This window comes from Vipera ursinii (assembly GCF_947247035.1).
Source record: "Vipera ursinii genome assembly, chromosome: 2".
Lineage (NCBI taxonomy): Eukaryota > Metazoa > Chordata > Lepidosauria > Squamata > Viperidae > Vipera > Vipera ursinii.
Genome location: NC_139513.1, coordinates 41,445,807 through 41,464,016, shown reverse-complemented (window position 1 = coordinate 41,464,016; position 18,210 = coordinate 41,445,807). Strand labels below are relative to the sequence as shown.

Genomic DNA, 18,210 nt, shown 5'->3' with positions numbered 1-18,210 from the left:
TGTGTTAAGTAAAAAGCTTGACAAGTATTTGTCTATGTGAGTATATATGAGTATATATGAAAGACTTCAGAGAACAGAAAAGATTCAAATATATAATCCGAGCAAGAATTAGACTTCAAAATGAGTTGTCATTTTCTAAGGGGGAAAAAAACCCCACTTTTTTTTCCTCCCTATGTAAAAGCATTTTGCAGTAGACAAGCTTGTAAGCCCCAAAATTAAAGTAAGTTGATCCCAGGATTGTTAGGAAGAGACCTTACTGACAAGCAAATCCAACTCAATCCTTTCAGAATTTGAAAGAGGATTTTCAAAGCTGGTGTTTCAGTCCGATGCTTATATCTACTGCAAAGCTCTGTAAAGCTTTGTCTCATAAAAACCATTATTAGCATATCACTCACTTTGGTCAATGCATAGAAGTTGTTCCAGAGTTGTCTTAAACACCCGTTAAGCCCTGTATGAATTCTTCAAATGAAGTTTAATGAAAGCATAAGATACTGCTGTTCAGCCAAAGCATCATCACTTGTCTGTTTCTCCAGTCACGTAAATATATTCCTTTTTATTGTTTTGCTTTTACTATCCAGGGAAGAATACAAATTGAAAATGGAGCTTTGACTATAACAAACTTAAACTTGACAGATTCTGGCACGTACCAGTGTATAGCGGAAAACAAACATGGTACAATATATGCCAGTGCCAATCTCCGAGTTGTAGGTAAGTCACAACTTTGCTTTCTGTATTGTTGTTTGCCAGATATTTTTCCCCTGCTGCAGTAGCTGTCATGTTTTTCCTACACCATCTTGAAAGTTTAGCAAAAATGCTTTCACAGCACTCGATTTATTAGCATTTCTGTGTAATTTTCTCAACTGTATCTGAGAGATGTGGTGGAGGGTAGAGAAGCTCAGTGTATTTTATAGCTCAATCACTCACTGATTTAAAACAAGGGCACCAAGATAAATTATTAATTATGGGGAGAAGAGACACAAAGCTTGGATACCAGCCCAGTGATTAAAACTAATCACACAATTGGGAAGCAACATTGGCTCAGCATATTACGGTGCGGCATTGACCTTCTGTATTGAAGTTTTGATATTCTTGAGAAAGCAATGTCATTTGAAAACAACAGAGAAGTTTCTCTGACCTTTTCCTTGATGAGATGGGTGTAGGGACCCATTATTAGTTATGAAGGTGATATAAGTAGTCCTTGACTTACAAGAGCTTATTTAGTGACCGTTCAGAGTTACAACTGCACTGAAAAAAGTGACCTATGACCATTTTTCACACTTGTGGCCATTGCGGTACCTCTGTGGTCATGTGATCAAAATTTGGGTGCTTGGCAACTGACTCATACCTATGACCGTTCTGCTGTCCCAAGGTCATGTGATCTCCTTTTCCGACCTTCTGACAAGCAAAGTCAATGGGGAAGCCAGATTCACTTAACAATCATATTACTAACTTAAGAACTGCAGTGATTCACTTAACAACTTTGGCAAAAAAGGTCGTAAAATAGGGCAAAACTGACTTAACAACTGTCTCACTTAGCAACAGAAATGTTGGGCTCAATTGTGGTCATACGTTGAGGACCACCTATATTAGCTTGCTTTTAGAACAAATGACAAGGATTTATCCTCATGCAGATGTGAATTGGCAAAGCTTTTGCTATATTCAAACAGTAACCAGCTTTGCAGTTTTACATTTTTTATATTGTTTCTTAATTTAGAGTTTAGAAGCCATATTGAGTATCCTTTGAGTTAAGGAGCCATATTGGCCTCTTTGGGCATTGTGTGAGTGAGAAGGGCTACATTTTTATCTCTTTCCATTCCTCAGTGAATTCCCTTGATATGCTTCCACATACTTAACTGCTTATGTGATCAGCAAAATGGGGGATATACAGTAAACACTGGTTCCAGGAGTTTTGTCCAAGCAAGAAGTACTCTTTAATTCAGCCACTCTAATGAACAGATTGAATACTTTGTAACATGTGGACTATCTTACCGTCTCAAAGTTATAATACTCTTTACAAGTAACTTACTGTGTTCTGAAATTGAGATAGCTGTGGAAAATTTTAGCTGGTCAGGCAATCTGAGGCAATTTTGTGTTCTGCAATGTCTTATATTTTGAATGGAAAGTATAAGTTACAGTTTTGCATTGTGTTCAGTTTCTCTTTTTCCTAATTGAAATAATAGTGTTAAGGTGGTTGAAAGCATGTAAGTGCAAATCTGAATGAAGCTGTTAATTAGTCCATTGATTGCACAGTTTTCAGTTTTGATGCCCAAATCAAAGTCTGACAATTTTAACATTTAATATAATTTATACAGATCATTGAAATCTAGATTGGCTGGTGAAACTGATTTTTTGAATAAAATTAAGGAATAATTTGATTCTGTCCAATCTGCTGCCAGAGATCATTCTTTTACCATGTTCATCTTAAAACATCTAAATTGAATGTAGGTTCTTTTTTTAGCAGAAAGGCAGGCTAAAATGTATCTAACAAAGCTGCACAAAATGTGCTGAAAAAGTTTCCAACACTAATATTATTTTGAAATGAATAAATGAAAATTCCTAAGTCATTGAATTCAACCAGAGTATAACAGCAACACTTTTGGTGGACTATGAAGAGTTGTGAGATACCGAGTATCTTTTTTAAGAATTGTTTTAAATTCTATCTATAACATAGACTTAATACATTTTTATGTAGCAAAATGCAACTTTTATTTATTTATTTATTTTGTTTACAAACCTGAAATCAGCAAGTCTTCTTCCATGAGTTTGTCCATCTGTAATCTGAATTTTATTTTTGATGTATTTAAAATTTTTACACTCATTTATTGTAAGCTCTAGAGAATTTATGATCTATATTGGCATAGAAATGCCATCAACATATAGATAGACATAAACAAACCAATCTGTCCAGCTAAATTTATGAGTTCCAGACCCAATGTTTCTTGCCGAACTTCATGTGATTCAATAAAAGTATTGTTGAAAGAAACTCACTTGATGTAAGTTTCATTCTACTCCATGTCCCCATTCTATAACTCTCTCTGTCAAAGTCTTGCAGCAGCCAATGAAGCCAATTGCCAGTATCTTCCCAATTGTGGCTGATTACAGAGTAGAACTGGAATTAGTTAATGAAAGAAAGTAGCAGACATTTGGCTAGACTGGGACATTTCAATCCCAGAAAGAAATAGTTATATGGGTTTTTCAATGAAGTTATCTATAGTCAAGCTTAACCTGAACGACATTTTTCAGTGAATATATTTACCTGTTGCTTTTTGCATTTTTGCTAGCATTACCTCCCACAGCACTTTGAATATTTTAAACAGAGCATAAGGAAAGAAAAACAGCCCATGATTTCTCTTCTCTTTCTCTCCCTTAAGTCTTCCATCTTCTCCCTGTCTCCTTCCCTAAAGTCAAAGGTATCACCAAGCAGTCTCCTGAGACTGAGTTGTATCTGGTTACTCTTCTTCTATCTCCAGGACAGTCTTCACAATAAATTATTAAACTGCAATTTTGTTATAATTCCTAAAAAATCAATTTATGGAAGAGCTCTAATCTAATCTTGCATTTGTTCTTCCTCTATATATTTTTAAAAACCTGTTTCCAAACATAGCAAAACAGTTTTTAGTGAAGTATAGAAAAAACATGTTATGAGAAAATGTGGTAATGAGAAAATGTGGTAATGAGAAAATGTGGCAATGCTTCCTCATTTGCACCACTAATAACTTAGTAATATCTTATTAAAATAAAACCCTGTAATTGAGACTTGAACTCTGACTAGAGTTTGATTCAACTCAGTTAATGCCTTTTTCATGACTACTTCTAAAACTACTGTCAAATCCCTGTAGGATATCTCTTTCCATCTTCCTATGTCAAAACAAGGAACATTGGCTGATTTATTGAGGGAGGGACTTTCACAGAGTGGTGGTTGTACCTTAATGCCTGCCATGGGACAAAATGACTGGTAGAGTGATCATGACCAGTCACAAAATGCTTATTTACCACAATATAAAATAATTTCTCAAGATTATTTGTACCATCTCATCAGGATTTTCATGGAATACAAAGACATTGCTGCGCATAAATATGATGTGAAATGTCTTTGCTTTCTTTTACAGCATGACAGCAACCTGCATTTATAAAAATGAAGTTAGGCAGAGACTCACTGGAAGCAAAGGAAGTGTTTGGGACATATTGTTACCACTAATGCAATGTTTTAATATCACATTGTATTAAATATTGTGAATTCAGCCAGGCAAATGGGTAACAAGTCAATACCAATTGTTGGAAAGTCACAGCAAGAGAGAAATTGGCTGCTGTAAAAAGACAAATGCTGGAAAATGTAGGTCTTTGGAGTCTTCTTACAATCAGTGAACTGAAAGCAAAGCCTTTGCTTAATCCCAGCTTAATTCAGTGGCATCTTAATGTACAATTTCTGTTTCAGTGCTATTTTGGCTGAACTAGATAGAATGGGAATTTCATATTATTCAATGGTTAAAGAAAGAAAAAAAAGTAACATGAATTGTGGAACTCACTGAGGACATGCTGGAGAAGTTGTGTTTCATAGTTAATGTGTTTCTTCTGCTGCTAGCTTCTGCTCCTGACTTTTCTAAAAGCCCAATGAAGAAATTGATTCAGCTTCTAAAGGGCAGCACAGCTCATTTTGAGTGCAAGCCAAAAGCTTCCCCTAAAGCGACAACTATTTGGAAAAAGGGAGGTGAGCTGCTCCAAGAAAATGAAAGGTATTATGTTGTGAATGTCTTCATGTTATAATGTAAATATTGCCATATTTTGGGGAAAAAATAGCAACACTATTTAATTTAAAAACTAAGTAACTCACCCAATTTCATTAAAGTATATAGTACAGATGAAAGAGGAGATTTCTACTCACTAAGAACAATATGCCACATAGAATTTTTTCCCCCAGGTGCTTATTTGAAATTGTTTGGACTATTAATGGCATACCAGAAAAAAATCTTATCACCGTTGGTCTTTCCCAAATTTGAAATAAATGGCTTGGATTTCATTTTAGAATTCCTGCATCAATTTTCACACCTGCGCTCTGCAGAAACTCAGCTACTTGCCTTGTTATAAATGAAAGTTAGAGGTTGGTTGACAAAGCTACCATATTTTCCGGCGTATAAGACAACTTTTTAACCCATGAAAATCATTTCAAAAGTTGGGGGGTCGTCTTATACACCGGAAAATCAGCAAGCCCGGGAAGGCACGCCCTCCCCTCTCACTGTGGAGGAAGCAGGGCAGGCTGGCGTCTGGCGGGAGCCGACAGGGCAGTCCTGCGCACACGCGTGCTCCCCAGATGTTAAGGAGCACTCCTTAGGAGCCGGGGAGTGCACGCATGTGCAGGACTGCCCTGCCGGCTCCCGCCCGACACCAGCCTGCCCTGCTTCCTCCACAGTGAGAGGGGAGGGTGTGCCTTCCCGGGCTCGCTGATTTTCTGGCGTATAAGACGAAAAATCTTGAAAATCATCTCAAAAGTTGGGGGGTCGTCTTATACGCCCAGTCGTCTTATACGCCGGAAAATACGGTAACTACAAAAGTATTTTATCACTATCTTTAGCATTATATTAGCATGTGTGGTGCATGTTATTTTGTGTTTGTTTCTTTCATGTCAGCGTTGCTTCTTACCGTTGTGCTTCCCAGTATGTTAATTCTGACTGAGAGTTCTTGTGCAGGTGCTCTAGATAGTAGATTTGAAGCCTTAGAAAGGGTAAACAGGCAACTTTTTCTATAAACTCAGATATTTAGGTGTTATTCCAACTTGGAGGACTGAAGCAGTTTTCATATGTCCAAAGTAAGGTGATCCATGTAACTCCAGGATTTTACTGCTCTTGTTATCTTTGGCCTAGATGTTGGGTTTGGACAGAGGTCAGACTACATAATGATTGAGTTCAAGTTGCCTCTTCAAGCTCTCTGAATTGTAGCTAGTTTTCTGATGTTACTCCATTTCAGCTTACACAAATTCTTGCTTTCTTCTCATGCCCTTCTCATTGTTGCAACCCCCCCAAAAAAATCCAAAATGGGGGAGTTAGCCCACTGAAGATGATCCAATTATATACACACAACACATCAACACACCTGTGTGTCAATGCTGTGATAATGGATGTCAACGCTCTGACCAGTGAGAATCAGCACCCATTTTAGTTTTGCTTTTAACGTGCCTTTTCTGTTCTTCTAGAGTTCAAATGCAGAAGGGGGGAAATGGGGTAAATGCTTGAGGGTTTAGCTACCCATAACTGCAGAAGTGTGGGAACTCAAGGACATTGTCTGATAAGGTTTTGGTGGGCTGAAGAGCCAGAGAGAAAAGCCCACGAAAAGCCCACGTTTTGTGCTAATTGGAGAAAGTGATTTATGACAGCTTTTGTGGGGTGGGAAATGCAACCTGTTACTTTGTATCTGGTGGAAGGGAATATCAGTCTTGGGTTCAACTATGTAAGTGTTGGTACTTTGTTTCCTGAATAAAATGTTCTTTAAGAAGAAATCCTTGCCTTGGAAGTTCTTTTAATTGGTTTCATCTATTGGAACCATGACACTATGTAAATTTTATTGACACTTTGGAAAAGTTATAATGACAGCTCATATCCTAGATGAGAATGTCAAGATTGGGGAAAAAATAAAAACTATAATAGTTAAATAAGGTCCTGACTTGGCCTATTGTTTTTGAAACAATTCAGAAAATTATGACTTTCATACCCATCTTTTCCATATTTGTTCATCTGTCCAATTATAAGCACTGATTCATTCACATTTTTATGGGGGTGGGGTGGCATATATAGAAAGTCCATGAAGGGCAAGGGTTTATATATTCTTGACAGATACATTCACAATGACTCTGCCATCTATGCTTTGTGCTACATTTTATTGTACATTCCAATTCCCATCTCATTGATATAAACTCAGTTTATTAGAGCAGAGACAAAAGAAAGTCAGCATTCTGATATTAATGTAGTCTTTCCTATTCTCTCATCCCTAATAAATTGAGTAAGATATTCAGCTATTTCATTAATTCATATGTGTTTGTGTGTATGTGTGTGAGTGTGCACATACATACAGAGAGAGAGAGAAAGGGAGAGAGAAGGTAATGAGAAGAAGGGAGGGAGCTAATAATACCCAGAATAATATAATGAAGCAGAATGATGGGCGATTCAAGACAGACATTTTGTGTAGTGTATAATAAATTATACAAAAAGTCACTTTTCAGGTTATACCAATGACTATCAACTTGAAGGATTTTAGAAAATTTGATAAACTTTAATCTTTTGAGGTAAAGTTATCAATGGCTATTAATCATGATGGCATTTAATTATTTCTAGGATCAGAAGCACATTTTTCTTGGTATCAATTGATGGGTATACTCAAGGAGAAAGCTGCTATTCTCAGATTTTTCTTATGGGGAGATGGATCAGTGTTACAGAAGATAGTGTGGTTGATTAAACGGATTTTTTAAAATAATCTAAATAATGATATATGTTTACAAAGAAAGACTAGATAATAAATGGCACAACAAAAAGTACTTATATTGAAAAACAATTAGTAGATTTCTATAGCATTCTTAGAATGACAAAAGAGGATTACAGACCTTGATTGATAATGGTGATAATGATGATATCTGTTCTATCATGTCCATTTCTCAAAAGATTTTTTGGATCATCTCCACATTTTCCAATCGTATATAGTTGTTGTTCTCTGTCTGGTGTCAGTGTTGATGGTGTCTAGCCATTGTGGTTTTTGATGACCTTGTTTCCTTTTACTGCTGGTCATTCAGAGCATAATTGCCTTTTTCCTGTGATTGCATAACATGTCTGAAATAAGGTGGAATGTTGTGATTTTGTCTTCTAGCAATATGAGTGGTTTTATATGCTCCAAGCTTTTGCTTCTTTTTCACCTTTGTTGTCCAAGGAATGTTTAGAAGGCTTCTTTAATACTACAGGTCAAACAAGTCAATTTTTCCTCATGTCTAGTTTTTTCATGGTCCAACTTTCACAACCACAGGAAATATGATAGTGCACTTCATTGTCAGATTGGTGGTCTTGCTTTTCTATACTCAATTCATGCTCATCATTGCTGTGTGATCCAGTGCAATTCAATACTTTTATTTCTGTACTGTAATTACTGCATTGATCAATTTGTGCTCCTAGCAAAATGAATTCTTGTGTGCATTTGATCTCTTCACTGTCAAGTCAACACCATTGCTATTTTGACATTTTCATTCAGAAAGATGTGTCATCAGCATTTATTTATTTATTTATTTATTTAGTTGCATTTGTATACCGCCCTTTCCCTGAGGACTCAGGGCGGTTTACAGGGAATTAAAAAATCCAACATACAAAAGTTAAAACCATATTAAAAAATATTAAATTGACCCTGTACACAATTAAAACCCCAATTAAAAAATTTCTCCTCAGCCTGGGCCCGAGAGCTCAAAGAGCCAGGTCTTCAGGCCCCGGCGGAATGATCGGAGGTCGGGGGCAGTTCTCAGCTCCACCGGCAGCTGGTTCCAGAGGGCAGGCGCTCCCACTGAGAAGGCCCTATCCCTGGGTGTCACCCGCCGGCAATCTCTCACCGGCGGAACCCTGAGCAGACCCTCCCTGTGGGAGCGCACTGGGCGAAGGGCGTTTGATGCCGGCAGCAGGTGTTCCCTCAAATAACCCGGACCCAGGCCATGTAGGGCTTTATAGGTAATAACCAGCACCTTGAATTTCACCCGGAGGGCAACCGGAAGCCAATGCAGCTCGCGGAGTAGAGGTGTTACATGGGAGTATCGGGAAACCCCCATTACAACTCGCGCGGCCGCATTCTGCACCAGTTGAAGCCTCCGAGTGGTCTTCAAGGGCAGCCCCATGTAGAGAGCGTTACAGTAGTCCAAACGGGAGGTCACAAGCGCATGAGTGACTGTGCGTAGGGCGTCTCGGTCCAGATAGGGACGCAACTGGCGCACCAGGCGAACCTGTGCAAAAGCCACCCTGGTCACGGCTCCTATGTGATCTTCAAAATTGAGCCGTGAATCCAGGAGGACGCCCAAGTTGCGAGCCCTATCAACGGGGGGTAACACCTCACCCCCCATCATTAGAGGTGGAATAACTTGGTTAACCCGAGACGCCGATATGCACAGCCACTCAGTCTTGGCGGGATTGAGACGAAGCCTGTTTCTCCCCATCCAGACCTGAACTGCCTCCAGGCACCGGGACATCACGGAGAGGGCATCACTGGGTTGGTTCGGGGTGGAAAGAAAAAGTTGGGTATCATCAGCGTACTGGTGATACCCCACCCCAAAACCACGAATGATCTCGCCCAGCGGCTTCATATAGATGTTGAACAGGAGAGGCGAGAGAACCGACCCCTGAGGGACTCCACAAATGAGAGACCTCGGGGCGGATCTCTGCCCTCCTGTCAACACCGACTGCGAGCGGCCCTGGAGGTAGGAGGAGAACCACCGTAGCACGGTGCCTCCCACTCCCAACCCCCTGAGACGCCGCAGCAGGATACCATGGTCGATGGTATCGAAAGCCGCTGAGAGATCTAATAGGACCAGGACAGAGGAGCAACCCCTGTCCCTAGCCCTCCAGAGATCATTCACCAGCGCGACCAATGCCGTCTCCGTGCTGTGTCCGGACCTGAAGCCCGATTGGTATGGGTCCAGATAATCAGTTTCCTCCAGGAACAGAGGGAGCTGATGCGCCACCACACTCTCAACAACCTTCGCCAGAAAGCGAAGGTTGGAGACTGGACGATAGTTGTTTAAAACAGCATGGTATTCCTTCTTCCAATCTTTACTCTTATTTTTTTTTTTATTTTTTGCAATGTCTTTGGTAGACAGGTTGAATAAGAAAATTTAAAGAATGCAGTTTTGCTGCACTCCTTTCTCTGTCTTGAAACAATCAATGTCTCTATGTGATGTTTGCACAATGGCTTTTGATTTGTGAATAGCAACTGCACCAACTTGACCAGAAGTGTTGAGATCTCCAAGTCTATTAGCATTCTCCACAACTTGTTATGATCAACCCAGTCAGAGGCTTTCTTGGAGTCAATAGAGCAGTTGTAGATGTTCTTTTGATATTCTTGAGATTCTTCTATGATTCAGTGGGAATTTCCAATATGGTCACAAATATTCTGACCCCTTTTGAAGAAAGTTTGAATATTGAGTAATTCTCACCAGATATTATTGTATGATCTTAAGGAGAATCTTGCTAGTATGAGGAAGGAGGACAACTATGAAATAATTGGAGTAATCCTTGGGAGGAGCCATTTTTGGCATTGATCATTTCCAATCCTGTGGCCACAAGTTCATTTTCAAAATTTTCTGGGATGAGTTTCTGATGGTTGGTGGGGGGGTGGGATAGGCCTCAGCAATTCTGCAGGGGTGGATATCTACCCCTCAGGCATTGTTGTTTGGCAGTTGGCTCATTGCCCACATAACCTCTTCTTGAAGGATGACTGATTCTGTTTCTGCTTCCTTTTCCTCATCCTTCGGAGATTGGGCCTCTTGGCTGCTGGCATACAGCTCTTCTCTACATTCTCACACCTTGTTGGTCAAAAAGTTCTTTCTCATGCTTGTTTTTGATGATGATTTTACAAGCAATAAATGCTGTTGGAATCTTTTTGACTTGCACAAATGTATTCCTGGTGTGACTCTTCATGCAGTACTTTTCTAGCTGTTTGCAATGCTAGCCCCAGTAAACTTTGTGGTCTTTTATTACTGTTCTTTGGAAATCTGCATTCAGTCTTTTTGCTTCTTGAGTTTGTGTGCTGCTTTGACTGATTTTCTTTGCTTTCTGATGATTTCATCTGAGAACCATTTGCACCTTGTGTCTGATTTCTTCTATGGAATGTATTCCATCATTGTTTTAAATATGGTAGATTGAATTTCTTGCCACAGTTCATCAGGCAGCCAGCAGTTCAGTGAGGACTGAAATGGATCATCAATGGCTGGGTAGTCTGATTACAGAACAGTTTATTTGGTGGGTCCAAAAGCTTAGGCTATTTGAACCAGGAATTAATGATAGGAAAATGATTTTCATGTCAAAATTGTGCCAGACAATTGCTTGCATCATTCCTCTCACCAAGTCCAAAGCTGCTAGTGATACCTCTTGCTGCTTGATTGCCAACATTTGCATTGAATCACCCAGTATGTCAGCAATGACTTTTTTGGGCACTTGCTCCAGAGTTTTTTCAATGCTGACATAGAAACCCTCTATTTCAAGTTCCATTCCATTAGTCATTGGGATGTAGACTTGGACTACTGAGATTTTAAGAGATTTGGTACAGATATAGATAGTCATAATGGGTTCATTAATTTACAGGAAGCTTTCCACTGCTTGGGCAAATGCCACTCCACTCATTTCCCTGGTGTCATGTCCCAAGTAATAGTGAATTCCTCAGACTGATAACAGCCATTATCTATCCAGCGTAGCTCACTGACTCCAAAGATCTTGATTTTCAACTTGGCCATCTCCCATCTGATAATATCTAATTTATCCTGGTTCATTCCATGGACAGTCCATATTGCTATTCAAGTATCGCTGTATAGCACAGATCTTTTGTTTCAACAATGGATGCATTAGCAGCTGGGATTCTTGCTGCATTTGCCCAAGGCATGTCATTAATGCCTTAACTATTCACTGCAGGTCCTTGCTCTTCCCTGATAACTTGCTAAATACCGTCTGACCTGGGGATCCTACTATGCTCATCATATCTGGTTCATTTGAGAGCCTTTCCAAAAACATTTTCTATCCAAGGTTTTTACAAGGAAGGTGACCATTTCTTACCTCAAGCCTCCCCTATTTATTCAGGCTTGGGAATGGCTGGGTTAGACTTAATTGTGTGTGAAAAAATATAACTTGGATTTAGAAAAGAAAATGCCATATAAACTATTCACAGAAGAAAAAAAGGTGACTACTTCATTTAAGATTACCAGATCATATTGTTTACTTATATGTAAGTAGATGTATGTTTAGGTGCACACATAAAAACATCCCGCCAGATGGTATATATTCAGAGGAAACCCCATAAGGCTCAAGAGATGAGGTGAAGAAATGGAATCTTTAACACTTAGAGAATATTTTGTGTCTTAGTGACACCACAAAAATATTTTAGAGTAAAACATGTACACAATGGGAAGAATGCTTAACAACTGGTTGTTACCGGTTGTTACTGCTCCCTCCCCTACTTGTTTACTAGAGATTGGTAGACAATACATATTATTCAGGAAATTTGATATAGTACCAAAGGAACTAATAAAGCCAAGCAATCTGGCAGCACTATGACAGTTTAGAATCAATGCTGACAAATGTAATATAATGAATGTTGGAAGGGAGATATTGAACTACCCATGTATAGGAGTGGATTGTTATAAATTAACCTGTAACTGCTTAGATTGGAGCCTCATTTGTGGAATGTGTTCAGTATACAGCTGCAGTCAAAATAAAATGAACCAAGATATCAAGAAAGATAGAAAAAGATGTGTAGTAACTTGAACTGTTGTTACATAAATTGATGTTAATGCCCCGAGACAGTGAATATTCTATTGTGGAAGGAGAATGAGCAGTATCAAGTGACAATTCAAAAGAACTGAGAATACTTTCAGATGAATAATAAGGATGAAAAATGGTAATTTATGGCTTGAGAAAGGTATATATAAATTGATGGAAATCTCTAGAACAAAAAAAAAATGTTTATCACATTTAATATACCTTTGTCAGTTAATACTTAAGATTTTTAAATGGAGGAATAATGCAGTAGTGGTGACCTAGCTTTCTAACAGTTTTTTTTCAGAGATAGAGAAAGCAAAAGGAGATCAATTATTCTTGGTTTGATCCTAATTAATAGAGAAGACTTAGTCAAAGAAAAAATGTAGTCTTATATACCAATTGCGCCCCTTTTTGGACCGAGATGCCCTACGTACAGTCACCCACGCACTCGTTACCTCCCGTATTGATTACTGTAATGCTCTCTAAATTCTCTAATTTTAATTTATTGCACAGGTGTTCTCAATTTTATTTTTATCTTGATTTCTGTACTTATATGTTTTGTTGTTAGCCGCCCTGAGACCTTCGGGAGATAGGGCGGGATATAAATCCCATCAATAAATAAATAAATAAATAAATGATCAGTAGTAGGACCTTTGGGGTCACATGATCAGATAATACTGGATTCTTGATGATAACAAAAATTAAAGCTGAATGCAACTGAATGCATATCTTGGATTTTTTTTAAAAAAAGTGGGTTTAAATATTCTTAAAGCAGTTATAAATAGAATTCAGTGACAGAAGTAGCTAATAGAAAATGCTGAACTTAGTGGAAGTATTTTTCCCATCATTTTGAAAGCTTTACTTTTGTTGAAGAACTAACGTTTTAATTTATCTTTCATAAGAAGGACATATTTGTGATAATCCTGTTCAATACTTTTCCATAAATTTTATCAAGACAGGGATCATCCATTTCATACCTGTGCATTTGTCTCTGTTCAATTTCATTCTGTTACTTTAATAAGACCAGATCATTTCGACCAGTATTGTCAACTTCAAGGTTATTAACTAATTAACTATTTACTAATTAACTAACAAACCCTTAAATGGTGGTAAGTTTTATAGCTAGCTGGATGAGGGAAAGTAAGTTGAAATTGAATCCAGACAAAAAATATATATTCTTTTGATAATGGGAAACTGGATTTGAGGATTGTTTGTCAGCGTATTTTTGATAGGATTACATTCCCCATGAAAGAGCAGGTTTGCACTTTAGCAAGGCTGCTCCATTCTCAGCTACTATGGATGGCAATTCTGGTGAGACACACCTTTGATTTTCATGACTTTGGTGTCGATTATTGACACTTTTATTACATCTAGTTTTAAATATTGCAAGGCCTTAACACAGGGTCTTCCTTGAAAACAGGTCCAATATCCTATGATGACTTTATGGGGAAAATATTTATTGATATCAACTGCTTATTTGGCACAACTTAAGGTCTTGAGATTCATTTTTAAATGCTGTCTTTCTAAGGGGACCGCCTTGTATATGACTAACCTTTATTCAGGACGATGTGAGAAATTGTAGTAAGGCAAATAAAAGGGAGATTAGGCATAAATAATCAAGAAATAGAAGAAAGGTCCATTGATAGTTTATCTTATAAAAGACAATTGAGTCCAGGCAGCAAGACATCCAGTGGTGGGATTCAATCAGTTCGCACCACTTCAGTAGAACAGGTAGCTAATTTTTTGTTGCCCAGGCCCAGAATGGACTTTTGGAAGTGGCATCCACACAGAGAACCGGTTGTTCACAAATTTGAATCCCACCACTGAAGAGATCTAGAAAGAAGTATTTCAGATCAGTTAAATAGACCCTGCCTTAATGAACTCAATATAAAGGAGAGTTAGAATTTATCCCAAGATAAACATCCCAAGATAAATAGATGAACTTTTTGCTAGTCAGTTAACTAAGGTATGTAGGAAGCGCATCACAATAGTAATGGGGGACTTTAATTACCCTGATATCAACTGGGAGACAAATTCTGCACCAAGTGGAAGATCTAACAGATTCCTGACAAACCTAGCAGACAACTTTCTCTCCCAAAAGGTAGAGAAGGGAACTAGGGGATTAGCCATATTGGATTTAATTCTCACTAACAGAGATGAAATGATAGAAAGTGTCGAAGCCACAGGAACCTTGGGAGGAAGTGATCATGCAATATTGGAATTCAACATTATGGAAGCACAAGCAATAGAATACAGCCAAACTAGAGTCTTGGACTTTAAAAGAGCTAATTTCAATAAACGTAGAGAGACTTTGGGAAGAATTCCATGGATGAGAATCCTAAAGGAGGAAAAAACTCAAGAAGCTTGGGAAATTTTGAAAAGTAAGATAATAAAGGCCCAGTCTAGTACAATACCAACAAAGAAGAAAAATAACAACTTTCAAAAGAAAGCAGCATGGCTGCATAAAGAACTCTCTGATAAACTGAAAGATAAAAAGGACAAGTATAAGAAGTGGAAAGAGGGGCACATAAATAAGGCAGAATATCAGCAAACAGCCCGTGCCTGCAAAGATGAAGTGAGGGAAGTTAAGGCTCAAAATGAACTAAGGCTTGCAACCAAAGTGAAAAATAACAAAAAAAGCTTCTTTCAACATATAAGAAACAAGAAAAATGTTAAAGAAATGATTGGTCCATTAGTGGGGAAAAGTGGCAAGAAGGTGACAAGCAACAGGGAGAAAGCAGAACTATTTAACTCATTTTTTGCATCTGTCTTTATACAAAGGGAAAAAACAGTCCAGCCTACCAAAACCAGTGCCATAAAAAACAGAACATAAACGCAAGTTAAGACAGGCAAGAAAATGGTAAGTGAGCACCTGTCCAGCCTAGATGAGTTCAAATCACCAGGACCAGATGGATTACACCCCAAGGTTCTCAAGGAACTGGCAGACGTGATCTCAGAACCACTGAACTATATTTTTCAAAGATCCTGGAGCACTAGGGAACTACCAGAGGACTGGAAGAGAGCTGATGTAGTTCCCATCTTCAAAAAAGGGAAAAAAATAGATCCAGGAAGCTACAGACCTATCAGCCTGACCTCAATACCTAGGAAGATTCTGGAAAAGATAATCAAACAACAAATCAGTGAACACCTTGATGCGAACAAAGTTATCACTAAAAGTCAACATGGGTTTGTCAAAAACAGATCGTGCCAGACAAACCTTATTGCATTCTTTGACCAAGTGACAAAACTAGTGGACCAGAGGAATGCTGTAGATATAATTTACTTGGACTTCAGTAAGGCATTTGATAAAGTAGATCACAACCTACTACTTGATAAGATAGAAAAATGTGGGTTAGATAGCATCACCACCAGATGGATTCGTAGCTGGCTGACAGGGTGTACTCAGCGTGTGGTCCTCAATGAAACTATATCTACATGGAAGGAAGTGTGTAGTGGGGTGCCCCAGGGCTCTGTTCTGGGCCCAGTGCTCTTCAACATCTTCATCAATGATTTGGACGAGGGTGTAGATGGGGAACTCATCAAATTTGCAGACGACACTAAGCTGGCAGGAATAGTCAATACTCCAGAAGATAGGCTTAAGATACAGGAGGATCTGGACAGACTCGAACACTGGGCACTATCTAACAAAATGAAATTCAATGGTGAAAAAAGTAAGGTTCTACATTTAGGCAGGAAAAATCAAATGCACAGGTATAGCATAGGTGGTACCTTGCTCAATAGTAGTAACTGTGAGAGGGATCTCAGAGTCCTAGTGGACAATCACTTAAATATGAGCCAGCAGTGTGCTGCAGCTGTCAAAAAAGCCAACACAGTGCTAGGCTGCATTAACAGAGGAATAGAATCAAGATCACATGAAGTACTAATACCACTTTACAATGCCTTGGTAAGGCCACACCTGGAATACTGCATCCAGTTTTGGTCACCATGATGTAAAAAAGATGTCGAGACTCTAGAAAGAGTACAGAGAAGAGCAACAAATATGATTGGGGGACTGAAAGCTAAAACATATAGGGAATGGTTGCTGGAATTGGGTATGTGTAGTTTAATGAAGAGAAGGGTGAGGGTGACATGATAGCAGTGTTCTAAAATCTCAGAGGCTGCCACAAAGAAGGAGTCAAGCTGTTCTCCAAAGCACCTGAAAGCAGGACAAGAAGCAACGGATGGAAACTAGTCAAGGAGAGAAGCAACCTAGAACTAAGGAGAAACTTCCTGTCAGTTAGAACAATTAACCAGTGGAACAACCTGCCTCCAGAAGTGGTGAATGCTCCAACACTGGAAGTTTTTAAGAAGAGACTGACCACCATTTGTCTGAAATGGTATAGGGTTTCCTGCCTGAGCAGGGGGTTGGACTAGATGACCCCCAAGGTCCCTTCCAACTTCTTCTTCTTCTTCTTCTTCTTCTTCTTCTTCTTCTTCTTCTTCTTCTTCTTCTTCTTCTTCTTCTTCTTCTTCTTCTTCTTCTTCTTCTTCTTCTTCTTCTTCTTCTTCCTATTATTATTATTATTATTATTATTATTATTATTATTATTATTATTATTATTATTATTATTATCATCATCATCATCATCATCAAGGACACTTTATTGTAGCCTATAAAATTTATGCTTCCTTAGTCTTGCCAAACTGTGTGGGACTTAACAGTTTCTTTTGAAGAAGCGTCTACAATCAGGAATAATCTCTGCAGGGGAGGGCTTTCTGACACACTGATGCCTGAGGTCTGCAATGTACTCTCTTCATACTCTCCTAGTCTGAGCATTTAAAATATCTGTAGAGACATACTTTTTCGATGAAGCTCTTAACTGAAATTAAAATAATTTAAAATATATTCATCCATTCAATCAATCAATCAATTTCTGTAACTGCCCATCTGGAAGCAAGTGACTCTGAGTGACTATAGATTTTTTTACTTAGGTAGTTCAAATTTAATTTATTATTTCCCTACTGCCCCCCCCCAGCCCTTTTTTATTTTTTAAAAAATGTACAGGAATCTTTCATGCATCTGTCCATCTCTTGTCATGGTTTATATGAGCATAATTTGGTGAATTTATTCACCAAGAGAAGAAATAATAATAAACACTTTATTTTGGTTCTTCCCTATCAGTTATGTCCATATGTTTTAAATTATCTTATTTTCTGCAGATTGAGCGATTTGGACATTAAAAAAAACCTTAAAAACCAAAAGAGTGAAGCCAGGCTCTCATCCCATGTTTATAAAAATATCTGCAATCATATTATTGCAAATTCTAATGCACAGTTCTAAGAACATTTATTTGAAATTAGTCTGACTGAGTTCAGTGAACATTATTCCATATTCATGGGATAGTAGCATAAGTTATATTTGAAATTTCTTATGCAGCTGGATTTTTCAACAGAGGAAGAATGTGCAGCATTACCCAGTAAAAATTGACTTCACATTGTCTTCATGCTCAAATACCCTCTTGTAAAAAAATAGATATTTTTTAAAAAAGTATTTGATTAGATTTATGCACCTTTTCAAGCATACATCAATGCTTTTGATACGAAGACAACTATAGAGAAATTGTTTCTTGAAAATGCAGCCCTGAATTTTTTACGTAAATCTTCCAAAGATATCTAACATGAATGCATTAGATTAACCTAGGAGTAGCTACTAAATTAAAAGTGATGTAAATTTAGACTAGGATATAAAATAGTTTGATGGATGTATTCTAATTCCCTTCTTTGAAATGAATTA

At 38.2% G+C, this 18,210-nt stretch overlaps 1 protein-coding gene across 1 annotated transcript in view; it reads left to right on the top strand.

Moving 5' to 3' along the window:
• LOC310634806 (contactin-3-like) overlaps positions 1 to 18,210 on the top strand; it is a gene marked incomplete at both ends in the record, with an annotated part of 166,260 nt that overhangs the window by 104,612 nt on the left and 43,438 nt on the right. Inside the window, 2 exons of the mRNA XM_083353342.1 lie at positions 579 to 708; positions 4,583 to 4,733. Of these exons, the coding sequence (XP_083209468.1) occupies positions 579 to 708; positions 4,583 to 4,733 (281 nt within the window). The remainder of the gene's footprint in view (positions 1 to 578; positions 709 to 4,582; positions 4,734 to 18,210) is intronic.